General features: G+C 46.6%; 1 protein-coding gene across 1 annotated transcript in view; it reads right to left on the bottom strand.

Annotated features, from left to right (window-relative positions):
- stxbp4 (syntaxin binding protein 4) overlaps positions 1-17,163 on the bottom strand; it is a gene marked incomplete at its 5' end in the record, with an annotated part of 39,852 nt that overhangs the window by 12,600 nt on the left and 10,089 nt on the right. Inside the window, 11 exon segments of the mRNA XM_076887815.1 lie at positions 348-464; positions 1,634-1,813; positions 10,702-10,767; positions 10,863-10,952; positions 11,966-12,090; positions 12,942-13,038; positions 13,438-13,517; positions 15,135-15,216; positions 15,615-15,840; positions 16,224-16,330; positions 16,648-16,780. Coding sequence (XP_076743930.1) covers positions 348-464; positions 1,634-1,813; positions 10,702-10,767; positions 10,863-10,952; positions 11,966-12,090; positions 12,942-13,038; positions 13,438-13,517; positions 15,135-15,216; positions 15,615-15,840; positions 16,224-16,330; positions 16,648-16,780 — 1,303 coding nt within the window.

The raw sequence follows: 17,163 nt of genomic DNA on the forward strand, positions 1-17,163 counted from the left end.
ATTTTGTTTTCCAGCTGCACCAAAAACTTATTTCATAAACAGAAATAATCCTGCTGAAAACATCTTTTCATGTAAAACGTCTCCTCGGTATGAGAGTTATCTGAAGGCCATTATTTTCTCTGTCGACAGTCAACACTGATGAAAGGATCTGATTTCAAACCCACAGCAGCAGCGAGCACATCTCTTACTTCTCACTCTGTGATCTCCACTCAAACCTCATCTGCTTTTAAAGATGACCTTTGCCATTTGGGTCAATGGGAGTCTTTCCCCTACAAACAATGACTGTGAATGAAACTATTTTTGAAAGTGTTGCTGTATCGTGATGTCTGAAAGCTGAAAAGTTTTACCTCCACGAAGCTCAGCAGTTTTCCCGTTGACATCTCGAAACCCTTTTTGGCCGCCTCGCTCTTCCGCAGCTGACACTCCAGGACGGCCGCTCTCTTCTTCAGCTCGTCCGTCTCCTCCTGAGATCAAAAACATTCAGGTTCTGGACATTTATGATCTTCGTCTCCTGTGCACTTCCTGTTTCACATCTCGTCCTTTAAAGAAAGTAGTCCTTACTTCCTGCCCACAGTTTTTCCCACTGTGATTACCTGCTGAGCTACCCCCCTCGGGTGTCACCGCTTCCTCCCTGTCTGTTTAAATACTTTTGCATCAAGCTTCTCTTCAGTAAAACAAAAAGCTCATTTTTGGCTCCTGTTTCTGCTTTAACTGTAACTGGCTGTTACACGTCCAACCTTTTCAGTTCCCTTTCTCAGCGCTTTTTAAAACGATCATAAATATGTTAAATTAAAAGCAGTGGAGCCGGCGACCCTGAAACAGGTCATTTAACTGTAAATTAGTGTTCGATGAACTGGTTCACGGAGACTAAAGCAGACACCACAAACACAGACAGGAGCCAAAGAGGCCAAACATCTTACAAAAGTCTCATTTCCTGTGCTTGTCTTTGGTGCGTGACCAGTAAAAGCTGTTAATGAAAAGGAGGAGTGTTTGCATGCAGTCGTGCTCTGGCGTTTGGACAAAAGCTCTTTGTTTCCAGTGTGAGCACTTTTGTTTCTTTCTGCAGACTTTTGTTTTGTGCCGATGGCTCAGAGAAACAACGCTGAGCGGATTTCTGCAAAGCCTACGTCAGAGAGGGAAGCGGCTCTGTCACCAAATACACCTGACCCACATTCAGGCCTGAAGACGAAACCAGGACCTGGAGCAGCAATAACCCGGCACCAAAAAGCCTGTATTTTTAATATTCCCCTTTCATTGTTCCCGTGTTGAGAGACAGAAGCCCAGGCTGCAAACATGCTGCACTAAAGTAATAGAAAAACCATTACATGACAGAAAGGTTGCTGTTTTTTCACTATCATCATAGAAATGTTTGATTTTACGATGACTCAGCGACGATCTTTGTGGTCTTGGGTCAATGGGTTTGCTTGGTGGCTGGTTGGACGGTGCAGTCAGCTGCCTTCCTGCTTCCTCATCCTTCCAGTTTTATAAATGTGCCACATAACTGAAGCTGAAAATGGTTTCACACATAATCTAGAGAAATAAAAGTACTTAGCTGACCGGGACTCTGCGGTAATCGTCAGAGAGCAGCTCTGCTCGGTGCCTACCGTGAACTGATCCATGTGGTGTGAGTCACCTTGTTGGCTGGTGCCTGGTGCTCCATCCTCTGAGTCTTCAGCTCTGCGATCTCAGCCTCCAGCAGGTGGATCACCTCCTCGTAGTCCATCTCCATCCCTCTGGCCTGCTTCTGGGCTGCCTCAGCCAGCTGGATTCGAGTCCTCAGAGCTCGGCTCTCCTCCGCGCTGTGTTTCACTTCCTGTCAGAAAGAGTGGAGGAAGAGGAGAGGGGGAGGATGGGGTAGAAGAAGAACCTGAGGGATTACTCAGTAGACTTTCAGTGGTGCTTTCAGGCCCTGCTCAGTGCTTTTGAGAGGCCTCCCAGGTGGTCGTGCCATGATTTGGGATTCGTGGTGTCAGGATGAGTTAGTGTGATGAGGCTCTTTGCTGTGGCCTCGGGGACGTTTCTCTGAATCAGCAGGCTGTGCAGTCGAGTCCCAGCAGGCCTGTCAGCGCTCAGCATACCTCTGTCTGTGATAAGGTTACCTACGGTTGGAGAGCAGCGTTATCATCAAAACAATAAAACAAACCTCCGTCTGGTGACAAAGATCGATCAAACTGTTGATGAACGCTCACGGCACTAAACCTTTATCTTGATTTTTACCAGCAGCTGACACCATGAATTGATCAGGAAAATGTGAAAGAGGTGAGCAAGGAATTTCTCACTGACATTAACCCCATCGTTAGAAATAATGCAGGTTTGAAGCACGTAATCATCGGCTTCACTTTGAGATCTGTAGGCTACAGCCAAGATCCAAAAGCCATGAAATCCAAGTAAACTAGCAGTGAACAGGAGAACGATACACATTGACAATAAACTGGACTGGGCTAAAAACACCACAGCACTTTACAGGAAGGGCCAGAGTCGTCTCTATTTTTTGAGGCGACTGAGGTCCTTCAACATCTGCCAGAAAATGCTGAGGATTTTCTATGAGTCTGTTGTGGCCAGTGCGATCCTCTATGCTGTTGCATGCTGGGGGAGCAGGCTGAGGGTCGCAGATGCCAACAGACTTAATAAACTGATCCGTAAGGCCAGCAATGTTGTGGGGATGGAGCTGGACTCCCTCAAGGTGGTGTCGGAGAGGCGGATGCTGTCCAAGATAAAGACAATGTTGGATAACACCTCCCACCCACTCCATGACATGTTGGTCAGTCACAGGAGCTCGTTCAGTGAGAGACTGAGATTACCCATGATGCACCACTGAACGACACAGGAAATCATTCCTGCCTGTGGCCATCTCCCTGTACAACGCATCCACTTAACACACTGTTTGCTGCTACAACTACACATGTTTCTTTTCCAAATATTTATTTATAAGTGACTTATGTATGTATGTATATATATGTATATATTGTACTATTCTTAGTTAGCGTATTGTCTGTCTTGTCTTAATGTTGGTTTAAAATGGAGCACTGTAACAAAAAATAATTTCCCCCAGGGATCAATAAAGTATTCTGATTCTGATTCTGATTCTGATAGAAACTCCAAAACAGGAAAGACTCCTTAGAAAGTCAGACTAAAGGACCAGATGAAGTCGAGACAAAATGAGGAGCAGAAAAATGGTTTTCAGTGTCTTTAAACTGACTTTAATGTGCACTCATTTTTATAAAACTAGGTTAAAATAAACCTCTAATCATTTAAAACAACACTGACACTTATAAACGTTCCACAAATGCAGTTTATGAGATGCTAATTCATTTTATTTATTTCACATCAACAGTCGGCTCAGGGCGCACTTTATTGTAAGCTAAAACCCCTATAGTAACACAGATAATCAGACAACCCCTGTGAGCAAGCACTTTGGCGACAGTGGGAAGGAAAAACTCCCTTTGAACAGGAAGAAACCTCCTGCAGAACCAGGCAGGAAAGCAGTCCTACATATTTGTGCATGAACTGCACTGAAGAACGTTTCCTGATCAAGGTCCCTCACAGTGTTACCAGAGGCCGATGACCATGCCCTCCAGAGTGAGCAGAATCTACCAGCCGTCAGCATCAGTAGACGTCATCCTCTGAGGACCATGAATGCCATTATAACATTTCATGACGGTGCATTGACCAGGTGATATTTCAGTGAGCACTGCAGTCGCTGTTAAGACTCAGACGTCTCTGTGCAGTCACACCGTCAGCATGAGTAATGCTTGAGCTAAAAATAAAACGACAGGTCATCGTCGCTTTTTGGCAGGTTGTTGTTGTTGGTGGAGTTTTTCTCGGAATGAGCTCTTATTGTTTGATTGTGTGATTTAAGAGCGCGGCTGGGCCCGACTGACTGGCTGGCGCTCTCTTACGTAACAATGCTGGAACAAAAACAAGACACAGAGCTTACTTCATGTCCTCGTCTCACTCCTGGCTCATTATTTTTCAAAACGTCAGCACTGTGCCCGATCTGAACTCTGCAAAAACCACAAAGCCACATTCAGTCAGGTCAAAGTGAACAAGGCTGGGCTCTGTGGACCAGCAGCATTTTAAACACACACCTTTCACCAGCTCAGAGTGACGCTGACATGCTGCTCTGCAAACAAACATTTTTACTCCTGTGTCAAACAGAGTGTGAACGACAGCCGTGTAACAATGAGTCACCGATGTGTCTAAACCTGTTAGTTTCTCTACAGAATCAAAGCACAACAAATGCTGTCTCAATTTTAGTCATATTTCAGTTGCAGCTGGCAGCTTTTCATTCACAGTGAAGCCCAAACTCTTCGCCCACTTATCCACCTCCTGCAGCCATAGCTGGACTGGCCATCGGCCCACCGGGCATTTGCTCGGTGATTTGATTTTTTTGTTTTTATGGGCCGATGATTTTTTATTTTATTTTATTTTTTTATAACAGTATAAACAGTGAAAGGTGGTGTATTGGCCAGATGCTGGCAGATGTGTAAAAACAACTCAGTTGTTTGGTGGTGGCTGTGGCGGAGCTTCCACAGAGGCCAGCAGGTGGATGAGGGGAAGGGGAGGCAGGAGGAGCAGAGCCCCGAGGCGGTGAACTGAACTCCAGGTAAGAAGTTATGAGCTGCAGTCTATCTGGGTCAGATATGAACCAAGTTTAGTTTATTTTCGTTGTGCTGACTTTTTACAGTCAGTTACAATAACTCGTACTGCTACTAGCTAGCATGACGGAGTTTCTATACAGCTGGGTGGTGCTATGATGTTACTGATAGTGAACTTTATTTTATTCATAAGTTAGTAGCTGCCAACCGTCCCGTAAAAAGACGGAATCGTCTGGTATTCAGAGAAAATATTACACATTTCGTTTTGAGGTGAAAAGGAACACAGTTTGTCCCAGACTTCAGCTACAATGAAAAAGACACAAAGCTGGATTTATTCTGTGTCTTTACGCTGCAGCTGCCTCTTCTTCTCTCATTCTCTCCCCTCTCTCTCCTGTTTCTACTTCAATCATGAAACTGATCAGTGATCAGCTGATCGGCTCTCTTGTTTGTTTATCGTCCACTTTGCGCCAGAAAGAAGAAACCAGTGGATGTCGCGCTAAACAACAGCAGCACGTTTAAGCTTGATCAGCTGTTGTTAGAATGTATTTAATATTAATTTCTAGTATCAGCTGATGTTTGCTGGAGCCACAGCTGTAAAGCTGCTGGTCATGATATGGTTTGGATATGTGGTGAGAGGGAAACATGAAGATGAAACCAGGAGATGTCCTTACTGAACCATCAGAGCTGTGATGGAGAAACAGGTTTACCTTTTAGGTGACATGGATGAGTTGAAGTTATGAACTGTTTCTGAGAGACAAATAACACCAGGATCCTTTTCTGTGTAGCTGACAGCTGGTGACTGTGCAGGGGCGGGTCTAGCAAAGTGTTGCCAGGGGGCAGGTAGGGCATTAACAGGGAGAGGGGGGCACAAAGAAATACTTTCTTATTCTCATTTAAAATGTCTCGCTTTTATTAAATAATTATCTGAATCTTACAACCAAAGTTTTTATCTGATGTACAACATATAGAAATCATACATATACCAACAAGACTGTACATCACCGTCACCACAGCGTTTGCTTTCATTCAAAGGCTTTATGGTTTTTCCTGTAATACCTGGTGGGCTGGTCTCTAGTCAAAATGCCCGGGCCGATTTTTTGTCCCAGTCCAGCCCTGCCTGCAGCTCTAAGAGCGAGATACGAGTAAGAGCTCACAGACCAGCTAAAGCACATCATTTCCTGCCCCAAGGCCAGTTGGACAACCACCACACCAACGAGGCACCCGGGAGGAACCCTGGTCAGACACCCAAACCACCTCCACTGACTGAAGTCCCAGAAATCCAAGCTACACCCTTCAGAGGAAGCTTGTATGTCACTGCTCTCAGCTTGTTGCTATAGGTGCAGAGTGCGCAGGCATCACCCCAACACTCGCCCGGGAAACCCCGAGACACTTAACCATTGCCAGAGTGGGCGCTCCACCTCTTCATGCTGACCACCGTGGCCTCAGACTTGGATGAAAACCATGAGAAATTTGGAGCTCCATGTTCGATAAAGCAAACAGGAGCACGTCACAACTCAAGCTATGCAGATGAATAAAAGCACTACAGGCCAGAGGGAAATATGTGCTGGCATACGGGCCCAGCTGGGCTTTGACCCCATGTGATCTTTGATGCAGAGGGAGAGCCAGTCTGTAGCGTGGAGGTTATGTAACTCTCAGGGCAGTGAAACAGACACCAGCAATAATTAGACACTCATAACTGGAAGCAACCACTCCCAGTACAGTTGGCACACTGGCAGCCAATAACCTGTAACCCTGCAGCGCTGAAATAAACATCGCACGGTAAACTGATCTTTGGTGGCACTAACAGATCAGAGTGAACACTGAGTTTTGTCACAACACTCAGTGCAACACGAACCAGGAAAGAAACACTGCAAGATTTCACAGAGGAGCATGCAAAACACCACGGGGGCCCAAAACTCCCCCTCATGTAAAGATACTCATGCAGGCAAAAAAGAAATATATTTATCTGCTATAATGAGAACAAATTGTCTGAAACTGAGGGTTTACTGAGCTCTGAGTGCCTGAGATCACACACACACACACACACACACACACACACACACACACACACACACACACACACACACACACACACACACACACACACACGAGGCAAAGAGGAAGCAGACTGGGGAGAATTTGGCAGCTCTCATCCTCCTGCTGCGACATCATATGCAGTGGAAGCTAACAGAACACACATGAAGTAAATGCAATGATTTATGAACAAGATTCTGAAATGCTGGACACACACACACACTCACACACACACACACACACACACACACACACACACACACACACACACACACACACGCGCACACACACATAGTGTGTGTCATCCATCTGTTACCTCCAATTTTCTCTAGTAATTAAAAAATCTGCAAACTGCCGTTTCAAGAATGAGGTTTATGTTCATGTCCACCACTCCAGCTCTGTGGGGACCAATCTAAGGTTTTAACCTTTGGAGCGAGGACATTAATGGAAAGTAGGGACATCAAGCAAAAGTAATGAATTGTTTTTTTTTTGTTGAATGGGGAAAGTTTTTTGGAAACTTTGAAAAAATGTCTTACTGGGAGACTTCAACGCTTATCTGGTCAACAACAGTGAGACATGGAGGGGCGTGACTGGGAGGAATGGCCTCCCAGGTCTGAACCCCAGTGGTGTTCTGGTACTGGATTCCCGTGCAAACCACAGTTTGTCCATAAAAACACCATGTTCAAACATAAAGGTGTCCATAAGTGCTCGTGGCACCAGGACACCCTAGGCAGCAGGTCAATTTTGAGATCGTATCATCATATCTGATTGCGATGGAAGGTGCCTGAACATGTGAGCACCTTTCCCAAAAACACCTACTCGGATCGACTCACCACAGCTCAACTCAGATCGAGTGATTTTACATTGCATACGACACGAACGCTACAACAAAGGTGGACATTGAGGCAAGAATATACCTGCTGCTCGGTCTGTGGCTTTTCGCCAGACTTGGGGACCATAGCGTCGTTTCTTGGAGCCATTTCCCTCATTGCCGGGTTTCAAAAATGGCAGTTTTGATTTTCATGAACGAGATGCTCTCATGACTTATTGAGTGAAAACTGTGGTAAACCGAGGAAAGTCAGTCCGAGTAGGGGAGACATGGGGACATTGAGTCTGAATGGACCGTGGTCAGCACCTACACTACTGAAGCTGCTGCACTGCTCTACGGCTACAAGGAGGTTGGTGCCTGTCATGGTGGTAACCCCCTCACAGGTGAGGGGAACGGCTGAAGAAGAAGCACTATCCTGCTGGGATACCCTGTGGGACTTTGGAGGCAGCCAATAGGTGCCAGCATGGCTGTGGACGTTTTAGGGCTGTAATGGTTGACACGCCTCTACAATATTGTGTGGAGATCAGGAGTGGTACCTCTGGATTGGCAGGCTGGGGTGGTGATCTTTAAGAAGTGGGACTGGAGGGTGTGTTCCATCTATAGGGGGATCACACACTTCTTTACCTGCCACTCCTTCAGTATATGAATAGTTACCTAAAATGAAACAACAGTGATAACTTTAAACTTTGTCACAACTGCAAAGGTCACATACATCGACTTAATTCAGCACATTACCTTCACACAGGAGCTTCCAGGACTGAAATATAAACCCAACGTGGAATTACTCAAAAAAACTGCAGTTCCTCTGATGGCCACTTGAGTCTCCAACAACCCAGAGAGCAAGTGTCGGTCCACGCTCACTTTTATATATGGTCCAAATAACAACATTATTACTGCCAAAAGGCTAACGAGACCAAAACCAGTGGGTGATGTCATGGTGACTACATCCATCTTTTATATACAGGCCATGCTTCACTCGCTGCCCTCATCATAAAGAACATAATTACTGGGTTTTCTTTACATGAAACCACGGTCCACGGGCAGGGTGACAACATCGCTGTGCATGAATGTCCTCGTTTAATAATGGAGTCCAACAGGAATGCAAGTCTTTTCTTTACTTTGTGCCTCTGGAGGACATCATTTACTGTAATTTGTGCTGCACAGTAGCGCGACACGCTGTCCAACAACACAGCACAAGTGTGACCATCAGAGCAGAGTGGCTCAGAACTGGGACACACTGGCTGGTAAAATTAGACTCCTGGATGGTTTCCAGTGTAGAGTGTCCACTAAGTGTGGAGATGAGGTGTGAGTGTGTCTGTGTGTGTGTCTGTGTGTGTGTGGTGTATGGTTTGGTAACTAATGGATCCCAGCGTGAGCTCTCTTCCCTCCAGCTGTGGCTTCAGGGGGGCCCGAGGGGCTCTGAGAGCCCCCCCCCCCGTCTTAAAGGCTGACTTCCATCTCTAATGAAGGAGCATGTCAGCCCGCTCTCCTCCGCCCGCCTGCTCGCTCCCCAGAAAAGGCAGCATAATGGAAGAAAAATCCCTCGCTGTGCACAAGCTGTACAGCCTGGCAGCGCGCGGCGGAACAAAAGAGCAGCGGCCGGTCCCGCTTCTACCCAGACCAAAGGTTTTTGTGCTCCCTGAGAAACAACACTCACATTTGCACCGACGGCTGCTTCCTGCTTTGTTTGACTGTTATGTAATAATAACATAACTTCTCCATCTCGAAGCTGGAGGCTGCGCTGAAAGCTGTGGCAGAGCCGTTAAAATGCCACGCTCAGACAAAGGATATTAAAAGCACTTCAGCTTATTCAGGAGCACCAACGACTCACACCTCCAACGACTTTTACTGACAAGCAAACACAGTTTCCGAAACAGGCGGAACCTGGATCAGATTATAATAATAACAATAATGATGTCCAGGTGATTTATCTGCATGCAAACACAGTGTGAGTGTGGAAGGCTAAGTGACTCCAGCCTGGAAACCTGATCAAATCCTCCCTCAGACGATTAAAGGCTGTCAGCTTAATTCAGCTGTGCAGGTTTGTTAAATATGCAGGCAGCGCTGAAGCTGACAGTCGTGATCTGCGCCCTGATGTGACTGCAGGCAGCCAGGACATGTCTGAGCAGCTAACGTTGCTTAAAACCTGCTTTTATACCAGGACAGATGACAGAGACGCAAAGTAGACTTCAGAATATTTTAAAGTGTTCTTAGAGTTTGTGAGTTGATGCAGTGCCTCTGCACCTCAGGTGCACACTGAAGTGGTACTGCATTCCTTCTGATGGTCAGCAGGGGGCGTTTCCCCTGGATGTTCATTAGCATGGTCAAAGTTTCTAATAATGAAGCCACTGGATGAACAGACTGCTCTGACACTCAGTTCCACACAGTGTTTTTACTCTTTTAACTGTATGATGTCATAGATGGGAGATATCCCAGGACCCACCCATTAGCGTTTTGTTCACAATGGGCGGGGCTAAAATAACCTGTTTCAGACAGAGGATGAACTGAGGGCCTGCACCAAGGCCCAGAATCACATAAGGAATGATTATTATGAACTGTGTGTCATGCAAAGCTGCTCTGGCAGAGTCCAAGAAGAAAAAGGTTTCACTATGAAAAAGCAAAGAATAGAAAAAGTCCAATGTCTGCAAACCTGCCAACACTCGGCGAGAAGCTAAAGGCGCGACTGCAGAGCAGGAAGTGAACGCTCAGCTCTGCATCCTCCTCATTTCTGCTCCTTGGGTCTGAAACTCAGGTAAGGAAACGCCCCACCGGCCTTTGTTGTTATGGTGCACTTGTCGGCTAAATGTAGATATTGATTGATTTATGCAACCGAGCGGGAGCGAGAGAGGCCGAGACCCTTCAGCTCTGAATCACAACAAACACAATGTGGGGAGGAGGAGGAGGAGGAGGAGGAGGAGCTATTCTAGAGCCCAAAATAAAAACAGATTCACCACGGGGCTCACAGTCCTCCCACACACACACACACACACACACACACACACACACACACACAAGCTCTTTATCATCACACCTGCAGGTCGGTTTGTGTGTGTGTGTGTGTGTGTGTGTGTGTGTGTGTGTGTGTGTGTATGAAGGGCTCCACCTGCTGATCACACCTCGTCTCACACACACTCCTGACTCCAGCATCCACCACAGCCACTGACCAACACATGACCTGTGTATGACTTCCTGTTTTCACACACGTGCGCAGGTCGGATGAGTGCAGCAGGCGTGACTCACCTGTTTGACCTTGCTGAGCTCCTCCTCCATCTGATGGTGGACTCTCTGAGACTCGACCAGCTGCTCCTGCAGATCAGAACCGACACTTTAGAATATTTACTGAAGCCCACTTTTCTTTGGATATGATTGAATTCTACAAAATGACTCAGGCGTGAGTCTACCTGCAGCCTCTTGATCTCCCTCAGAGCCTCGATGTGCTCCTTCCTGAGCCGCTCCATCTCCTCCAGGTCCTCTGAGTCCGACAGTGACGGCTGCACAAACACACAAACACATCAGAAACATCTGCGACAGAGAACGATTCGTTAGCATCTCGTTAGCGTGAGTGTCAGGCTGAAAGTGCCGTAAATGATGAAGAGCGAGTGAAAGCAGCACATTGAGGCTTGTGTGACGATGACCTGAACATTAATCACACCTGTATCCTCTCACAGGTGCAGCTGCTGCTGCTCTCAAGTCCACCGAACCTGTGTGACCTGTGTGACCCTGTGTGACCCCAGCACAGCTCTGCTGATAGGACCCTCCTGTTCAATGGCAGCGTCCACAGTGGAGTGGACGTGGAGTCATCACGTGCTCCTGTTCACTTAAACCTGGATGATCCTCAGTCTGATGAATCCAGGTGATCTCAGAAAACCACCGGAGGCAGCAGTGAGTCCCCATTGACTCCCATATTAAAACTTTACAGCAGTGTTTGTTCTGTTGGAGACTTTGGGAGCATTGTTAATGACATCATCTGATGACATCATCACTCATACTGTACTAACAGACGTATAAATAAAGCGACTGCTCACCATGTCCACGTTTTTATTTTGCTTATAACCAGCAAAGTAAAACTGGAGCTTAAAGGTCACTTTTTTATTCTAATAAACAATAAAATGAAAAGATAAAAATAAAGAAGCAGAATCGATCCCGTTAGAAACGCCGCACAGGCAGCATCATTCCCACCTACACCTTCTCCAGGTGTTCCCTGCTCTGTTGCTGTGACCGCCTCCACCATCTCCGTGCTGTGACTGACACTGATGACCCCCCCACACCCCCCACATACTTTAACATACTGTAATATTCTACAAACACTGTCTGCACTGCAAAACTGAAAACTGTGTTAGTACTCTGTTGTGCTTTTCCTGAAGGCTGCATATACGTGCATACATACAGGATGAGTCACTCAGCATCTTTTCTATGAGTTTAAAGTAAATTACAGTTAAAAGTTGTTTATATAGTTCAGTAACTGTGTGACATCAGGCGTGTGCGCTGTGCTGCACGCTCCTACCCTCGGGTCGCTGGGCGACTCCAGCAAGCTGAACAGGTCGTCGGACGTGAAGCGAGACCCGGGCTGCGTGACGCCCAGCTCCTCCAGCTGAGGCTTGAACAGCTCCTTGATCAGGCTCTCGAAGTCTGGGAACAGAAAACAGACACGAGCGCTCAGCAGGAGGCAGAACGCCAACCCGAGCCTCTCTGAGGCCGAAGCAGCGACGAAACCTGCAGATCTGCGTCCTGCACTTGACTTTCATCTTCAACGCTGCCGCGCCACATCACCAAGCCTCCTTTAAACTGTGCAAATGGTGAATGAAAACACAATATGGATAATCTCTGAGCACAGTCAGCCATGTGACCACACCTTCTGTTTTTATTCTACGAACAGTGAGATTAATGGATCCCCTCTGTGTGTGATGGTGACGACCTGGCGGCTGCTCAGAAGAATTCAGTTCAAACAGCTGCTCCAACAGCAGCAACAGTTTCTACGTTTCAACTCTGATGTCCAGCAGCAGACAAAGACATTTTATTCTTTCTACTGAAGCTCTCTGCTTTTCCTTCACTTTTTCAAACAGTGCAGTAAAACCCACAAAGCAGAATAAAAGCTCTGAGTTAACTCAAGTGAGCAGAAAGTGTGCAAAGCTCGAGTCGCTGCGACGTCAGAAGAATCGAGTCCCAGTTTCCCAGGTGAAACCGCCGAGGGCACAAAGGAGGGAAGGAGGCGAGTAAAGCCGAACGCAGGAGAAACAAAACTCCAGCTAAAAACATCCAACAAGGACACAGCAGGAAACTTCCTGACTGCTGGAGACCAACATGGTCCAAACACAGCAGCACAGTCATCAGTTTACCTCAGAGCTGCGCTTAAAACCTTCAATCATGAAAAGAAACAAGAGCTAAATACAAATAAAAGTACATGATGTCCTGCACAGGTGTGAGGATGAGGGACACCTGCAGGAGGACAGCCACAGGTGAGCTGAGCGATGATGTCTTACCTGTGAAGGCCACCGTCCCAGCCGGATCAGCTCGCAGTCTGGACCGGAGCGTCTGCCGCTGAGTGTCGGAGGGCTTCAGGCCAATCAGCTCCAGAGCCTGGACACAACCACACACACAGATCGATACACAGCTCACATGGTGCAAACACACACTGACAAACAGCCGCTGACCAATTAGAAGAGAGTATCGGCTCATGAATTGGTTCAGCTGACACTGTTGTGTCGTGATGAAGTACACAAACACATTTTGTGTTTTGTTTGGATTTGGGAACAAAAAGGTTTTTCCTCGGTTCCCATGAAGCTGAATGATGTTCGTGGCGTTCCCGTCAGCGTGCAGGGAAATCATCACCTCATGCTGTCGCACTGAGGACTCGATAGTTTCTGTGCAGATTTACGTGTTTGGTTTTTTTCTTGCCTCCTGGTTGGTTCATCCTGCTGACTCTGCTGTTTCAACGTCAGCGTGAAGCGTTCAAAGGTGCGACTCACAAACACTCACCTGCTCCAACCTTTCTATCTTGAGGCGGCAGCTGTCGCTGAGGGAGCTCTTCCTCTGAGGAGGCTGACTGCTCGGAGACTCTGGAAGCAGAGGAACACACACGGTTACTGCAAAGACACAAAACAACTACAAACAACAAATGCTGATGAAACACACACACAGAAAACAGGGAGAGAATGACACGAAACACGTAACAGTCCACAAAGACACAAAAGAAAACTCAAAAACGGAATAAAAATACACAAAATATCCACAAATCAACTACAAAATGATGCAAAATGACCAGAAATTGTGACAGAGAGATGCAACAATCACAAAATGTTCAAAAATAATTACAAAAAATATTTAAATAAACAACATGAATGAACCATGAGGAGCCAACGAGTATAAGAATCACGTTTACCACCACATAACCACAAAACCAGGAAATTTGAATTTGAAACGATCGTGTAACACCATTCATCGATACAAATTTAAAGGTCGGTGCACTTAAACGAGGAGGTAACAATCTCAAAGAAATCATGAAGTCACTTTAAATATTGAAAGAATTAATGAGATAGTAAGTAAATGCAAGTTCTGCCTAAATTCTGTGTATTTTACAGGAAAACAGACACGAATTTAAATCACTTTTTATTCACTGTGCAGTTTCATGGTAATTTTGCAGAAAACCATCTTCCTGCATCTTGTTCTCTCTGTGCTGCGGCTGTTTGATGGAGCAGGTTTTATGTTCTGTTGTCCTTTTCTTTTAGTCTTACTCACGACTTACATTTGTTACAGTTTCATTATTTTTATCATGAATTATTTCCTGTATAAACCTTTAAACATTTGTAGGTAAATATAATGAAATTGTAATTGTAAATCAAATACATTTGAATTCTGTTCATTGCAGAGGAGTTATGCCTCCTTTATGCCAGAACACAACCCTCCTGTGTCTCTGCAGGTGTTGTTACAGGTGTGTTAGCTCTGTGACCCTAGCAGCGTCTTCTTCAGCCTCAGACATCACCATGGAGACAGGTCGGACTGGTTTGCTGGGACAGCCTCAGGTCGTCCATCAGACAGAACATTTCCCACATGGACAAAGACCTCAGGCCTCCTCATGATCCCAGTGATGCTCCGCACCTCTTCAGCCAGTCACAGGCCAGACCTCCACTTACCTCACTTCCTCCTGTGACAGGAGGACGCATCATCTGCCCCCCAACCCGCCTTCCAGACATTTATTAACAGCTCACGGTGGCTCGTCTGTGAACACACATTTGCCTGCATATGTTCACATTCTCCTGATTCTGCTGTACCATTTCCTGATGTTGCAGATTTCCGTACTGCGTGAAATTCAGGTCTAAGCTACTTTATGCAAATCAGAGCTGTTGAGTATTTGGAAACTCTTCCACTAGGGGGGATACTCCCACTAGGTTTAAATCTGGGACTCCCCACCATTTGACCTTAGAACTGAAGAAGCTTCTCGGATGAGAGGTGAAACGTCTTCAAGCAACTTAAAGAAGTCCAGACGCTTTTCTTTGCAAACTCCTTTGACTACGATGACCTGGATGACTGAGAACCTTCACAGACAAACTCTTCCAAGTTCCTAAAACTACTGAAAACCTGTGGTTTCCGTCCTGCATGGTGTTAAATGCTGTCACAAAGCTGCAGGTGAACAAAGTGAATAAACCACAGACGTTTCCTGAGCGGTGGATACGTACCGGGGTTCGTCTCAGGCAGGCTGTGACTCTCCGGAGGCGAGGACACACGTGTCTGCTCTGCTCTGCTCGGAGACACTCGCACCTGCTTTCACACATTAACATAGCATGTTAATGACTGTGTGTGTGTGTGTGTGTGTCAGATATGCTCACGTGTGACTCTGTTCTCACATTAAACTGACAGTTTAAATAAATGAAGTGACAACTAACACGTTGTCTGTAAATCTGTGCTCTCAGCTGTGGAGACGACACGTTTCTCCAGGCCGCGCTGAAGTACCTGCACAGACAGGCTATCAAAAACTGTCTAACAGACTCTTGTTAGTGCTGACTTTACACTCAGCGCCACCACCAGGCGGTTCTTTTGTTAAAGCGGTGCTGAGACGTCCTGCTTCCTCTCTAATCTAACTTTAAAGAAGGAGAGCTCAAATCTGTGTCCTGTGTTTGTATAAACTTTTATGAGGCTCTCAGAGTCCACGCCCTGACCTGGGTGACGTTGACTGATGGCAGAGTCTCGCTGGCAGGGTTTCGGCTGGAGGTGATCTTGGTAACCACGGCCGGCTGCTGAGGCACGGTGCCCAGGACCGGGCCCCTTATCTGGGGTCCACCCCCACCACCAGACCCCTGCAGGGAGATGGGGCTGTGGGGCCCGCTGCTGGAGCTGGAGGACGACCTCCGCCTGATGAAGGCAATCTCCACGGTCGGGTCGGGTCTAGAACACAAGATGAGTCTGAGTTAAACGTCTGGATTTAACACTTAGAGTCCCCCGAGAGCAGCAGTGCCCAGCCTTCTACCTTTCTACCTTTAAAACCCGCCTTCCAGCCAAGGCGGGTTTTAAAGGTAGAAAAGCCAAATGGCTGCTCTCGGGGGACTCTAAGTGTTAAGTGATCAGAGACGACCTTCAGTTTATGTTTCTATTCAGTTTTTATTATTTACTAATATTTTCTATCTTATGGTTTCTGAATAGTAAACGATGCTGTATCTTTGAAAAGCACCTGAAACAACAGCAGCACACGAACAGCTGTGTCTTTATGTCCTTGCTGTGTGCTATCCTGTCATTTGCACAATGTCTGTTCGGTATCAGGTGTGCCGTACCTGAGTTTGGTGCGTGTCAGGATGCCCCTGGCCTCCTCGTATGTCACTCCGATCAGCGACTCTTTGTTAATGGACACCAGCTGGTCCCCAACCTGCAGCCTGCCGTCCTGAAGCAGCACAGTCAGACAGGAGCAGTGAGACCGCGTGTTCAGCAGCATGCTCACATAAACACTATCAGTATAAGTTGGTATGATTATTATAGATGAGCATAACGCGAGTGCTGTAGTCTGGCCTTTTGCTGGCATGAAGTTGAGTCTGCTGAGGACTGACATGTCACCTTATCTGTTATCAACCCAGTGAATCTCCAGTGGATCATATCAGATGCATTTTTAGTGTCCGCTGTAGACACAGCGGGCTGCCCAGCGGGGTTCTCACTGAATCCAGAATGATCGGAATCAAACCACCGGACCACAAAGATGCTGACCTTCTGGCAGTCTCCTCCAGGCGCGATTTCCTGAATGAACACCATTGGTCCTTCGGGGCGGTTGGCTCCGCCCTTGATGATGAGCCCCAGGCCTGTTCCCTTGGCGACACATATCAACTGAATGACACTGTCACTGAGGACACAGAGAGAGAGGCGGCATGACAGAGAGATTAAAAAGCACGCTGTCATAATCTCTAACCCTCCTCCAGCTTCAAACTGCTGAAGAGGCTTTTCACTATTTTTAGTGGCTGCTGGTGTTTCCATGCAGCTGAATCATAGTTTATTATGTAACCGCCGTCCAATAACAAACTGCCTGGACTCCACTCAATGTACTCGTAGTTAAAGTACTGCAGTACTGCAGATTGATTATGGATGTCAGTACTGCGCTCTACTAACATGTTAACAGTGTTGGGGAGTAACGGAATACATGTACCGCCGTTACGTATTTAAAATACAAAATATGAGTAACTGTATTCCGTTACAGTTACCGTTTAAAAAGGTGGTATTCAGAATACA

This window comes from Maylandia zebra, linkage group LG8, assembly GCF_041146795.1.
Source record: "Maylandia zebra isolate NMK-2024a linkage group LG8, Mzebra_GT3a, whole genome shotgun sequence".
Taxonomy (NCBI): Eukaryota; Metazoa; Chordata; class Actinopteri; order Cichliformes; family Cichlidae; genus Maylandia; species Maylandia zebra.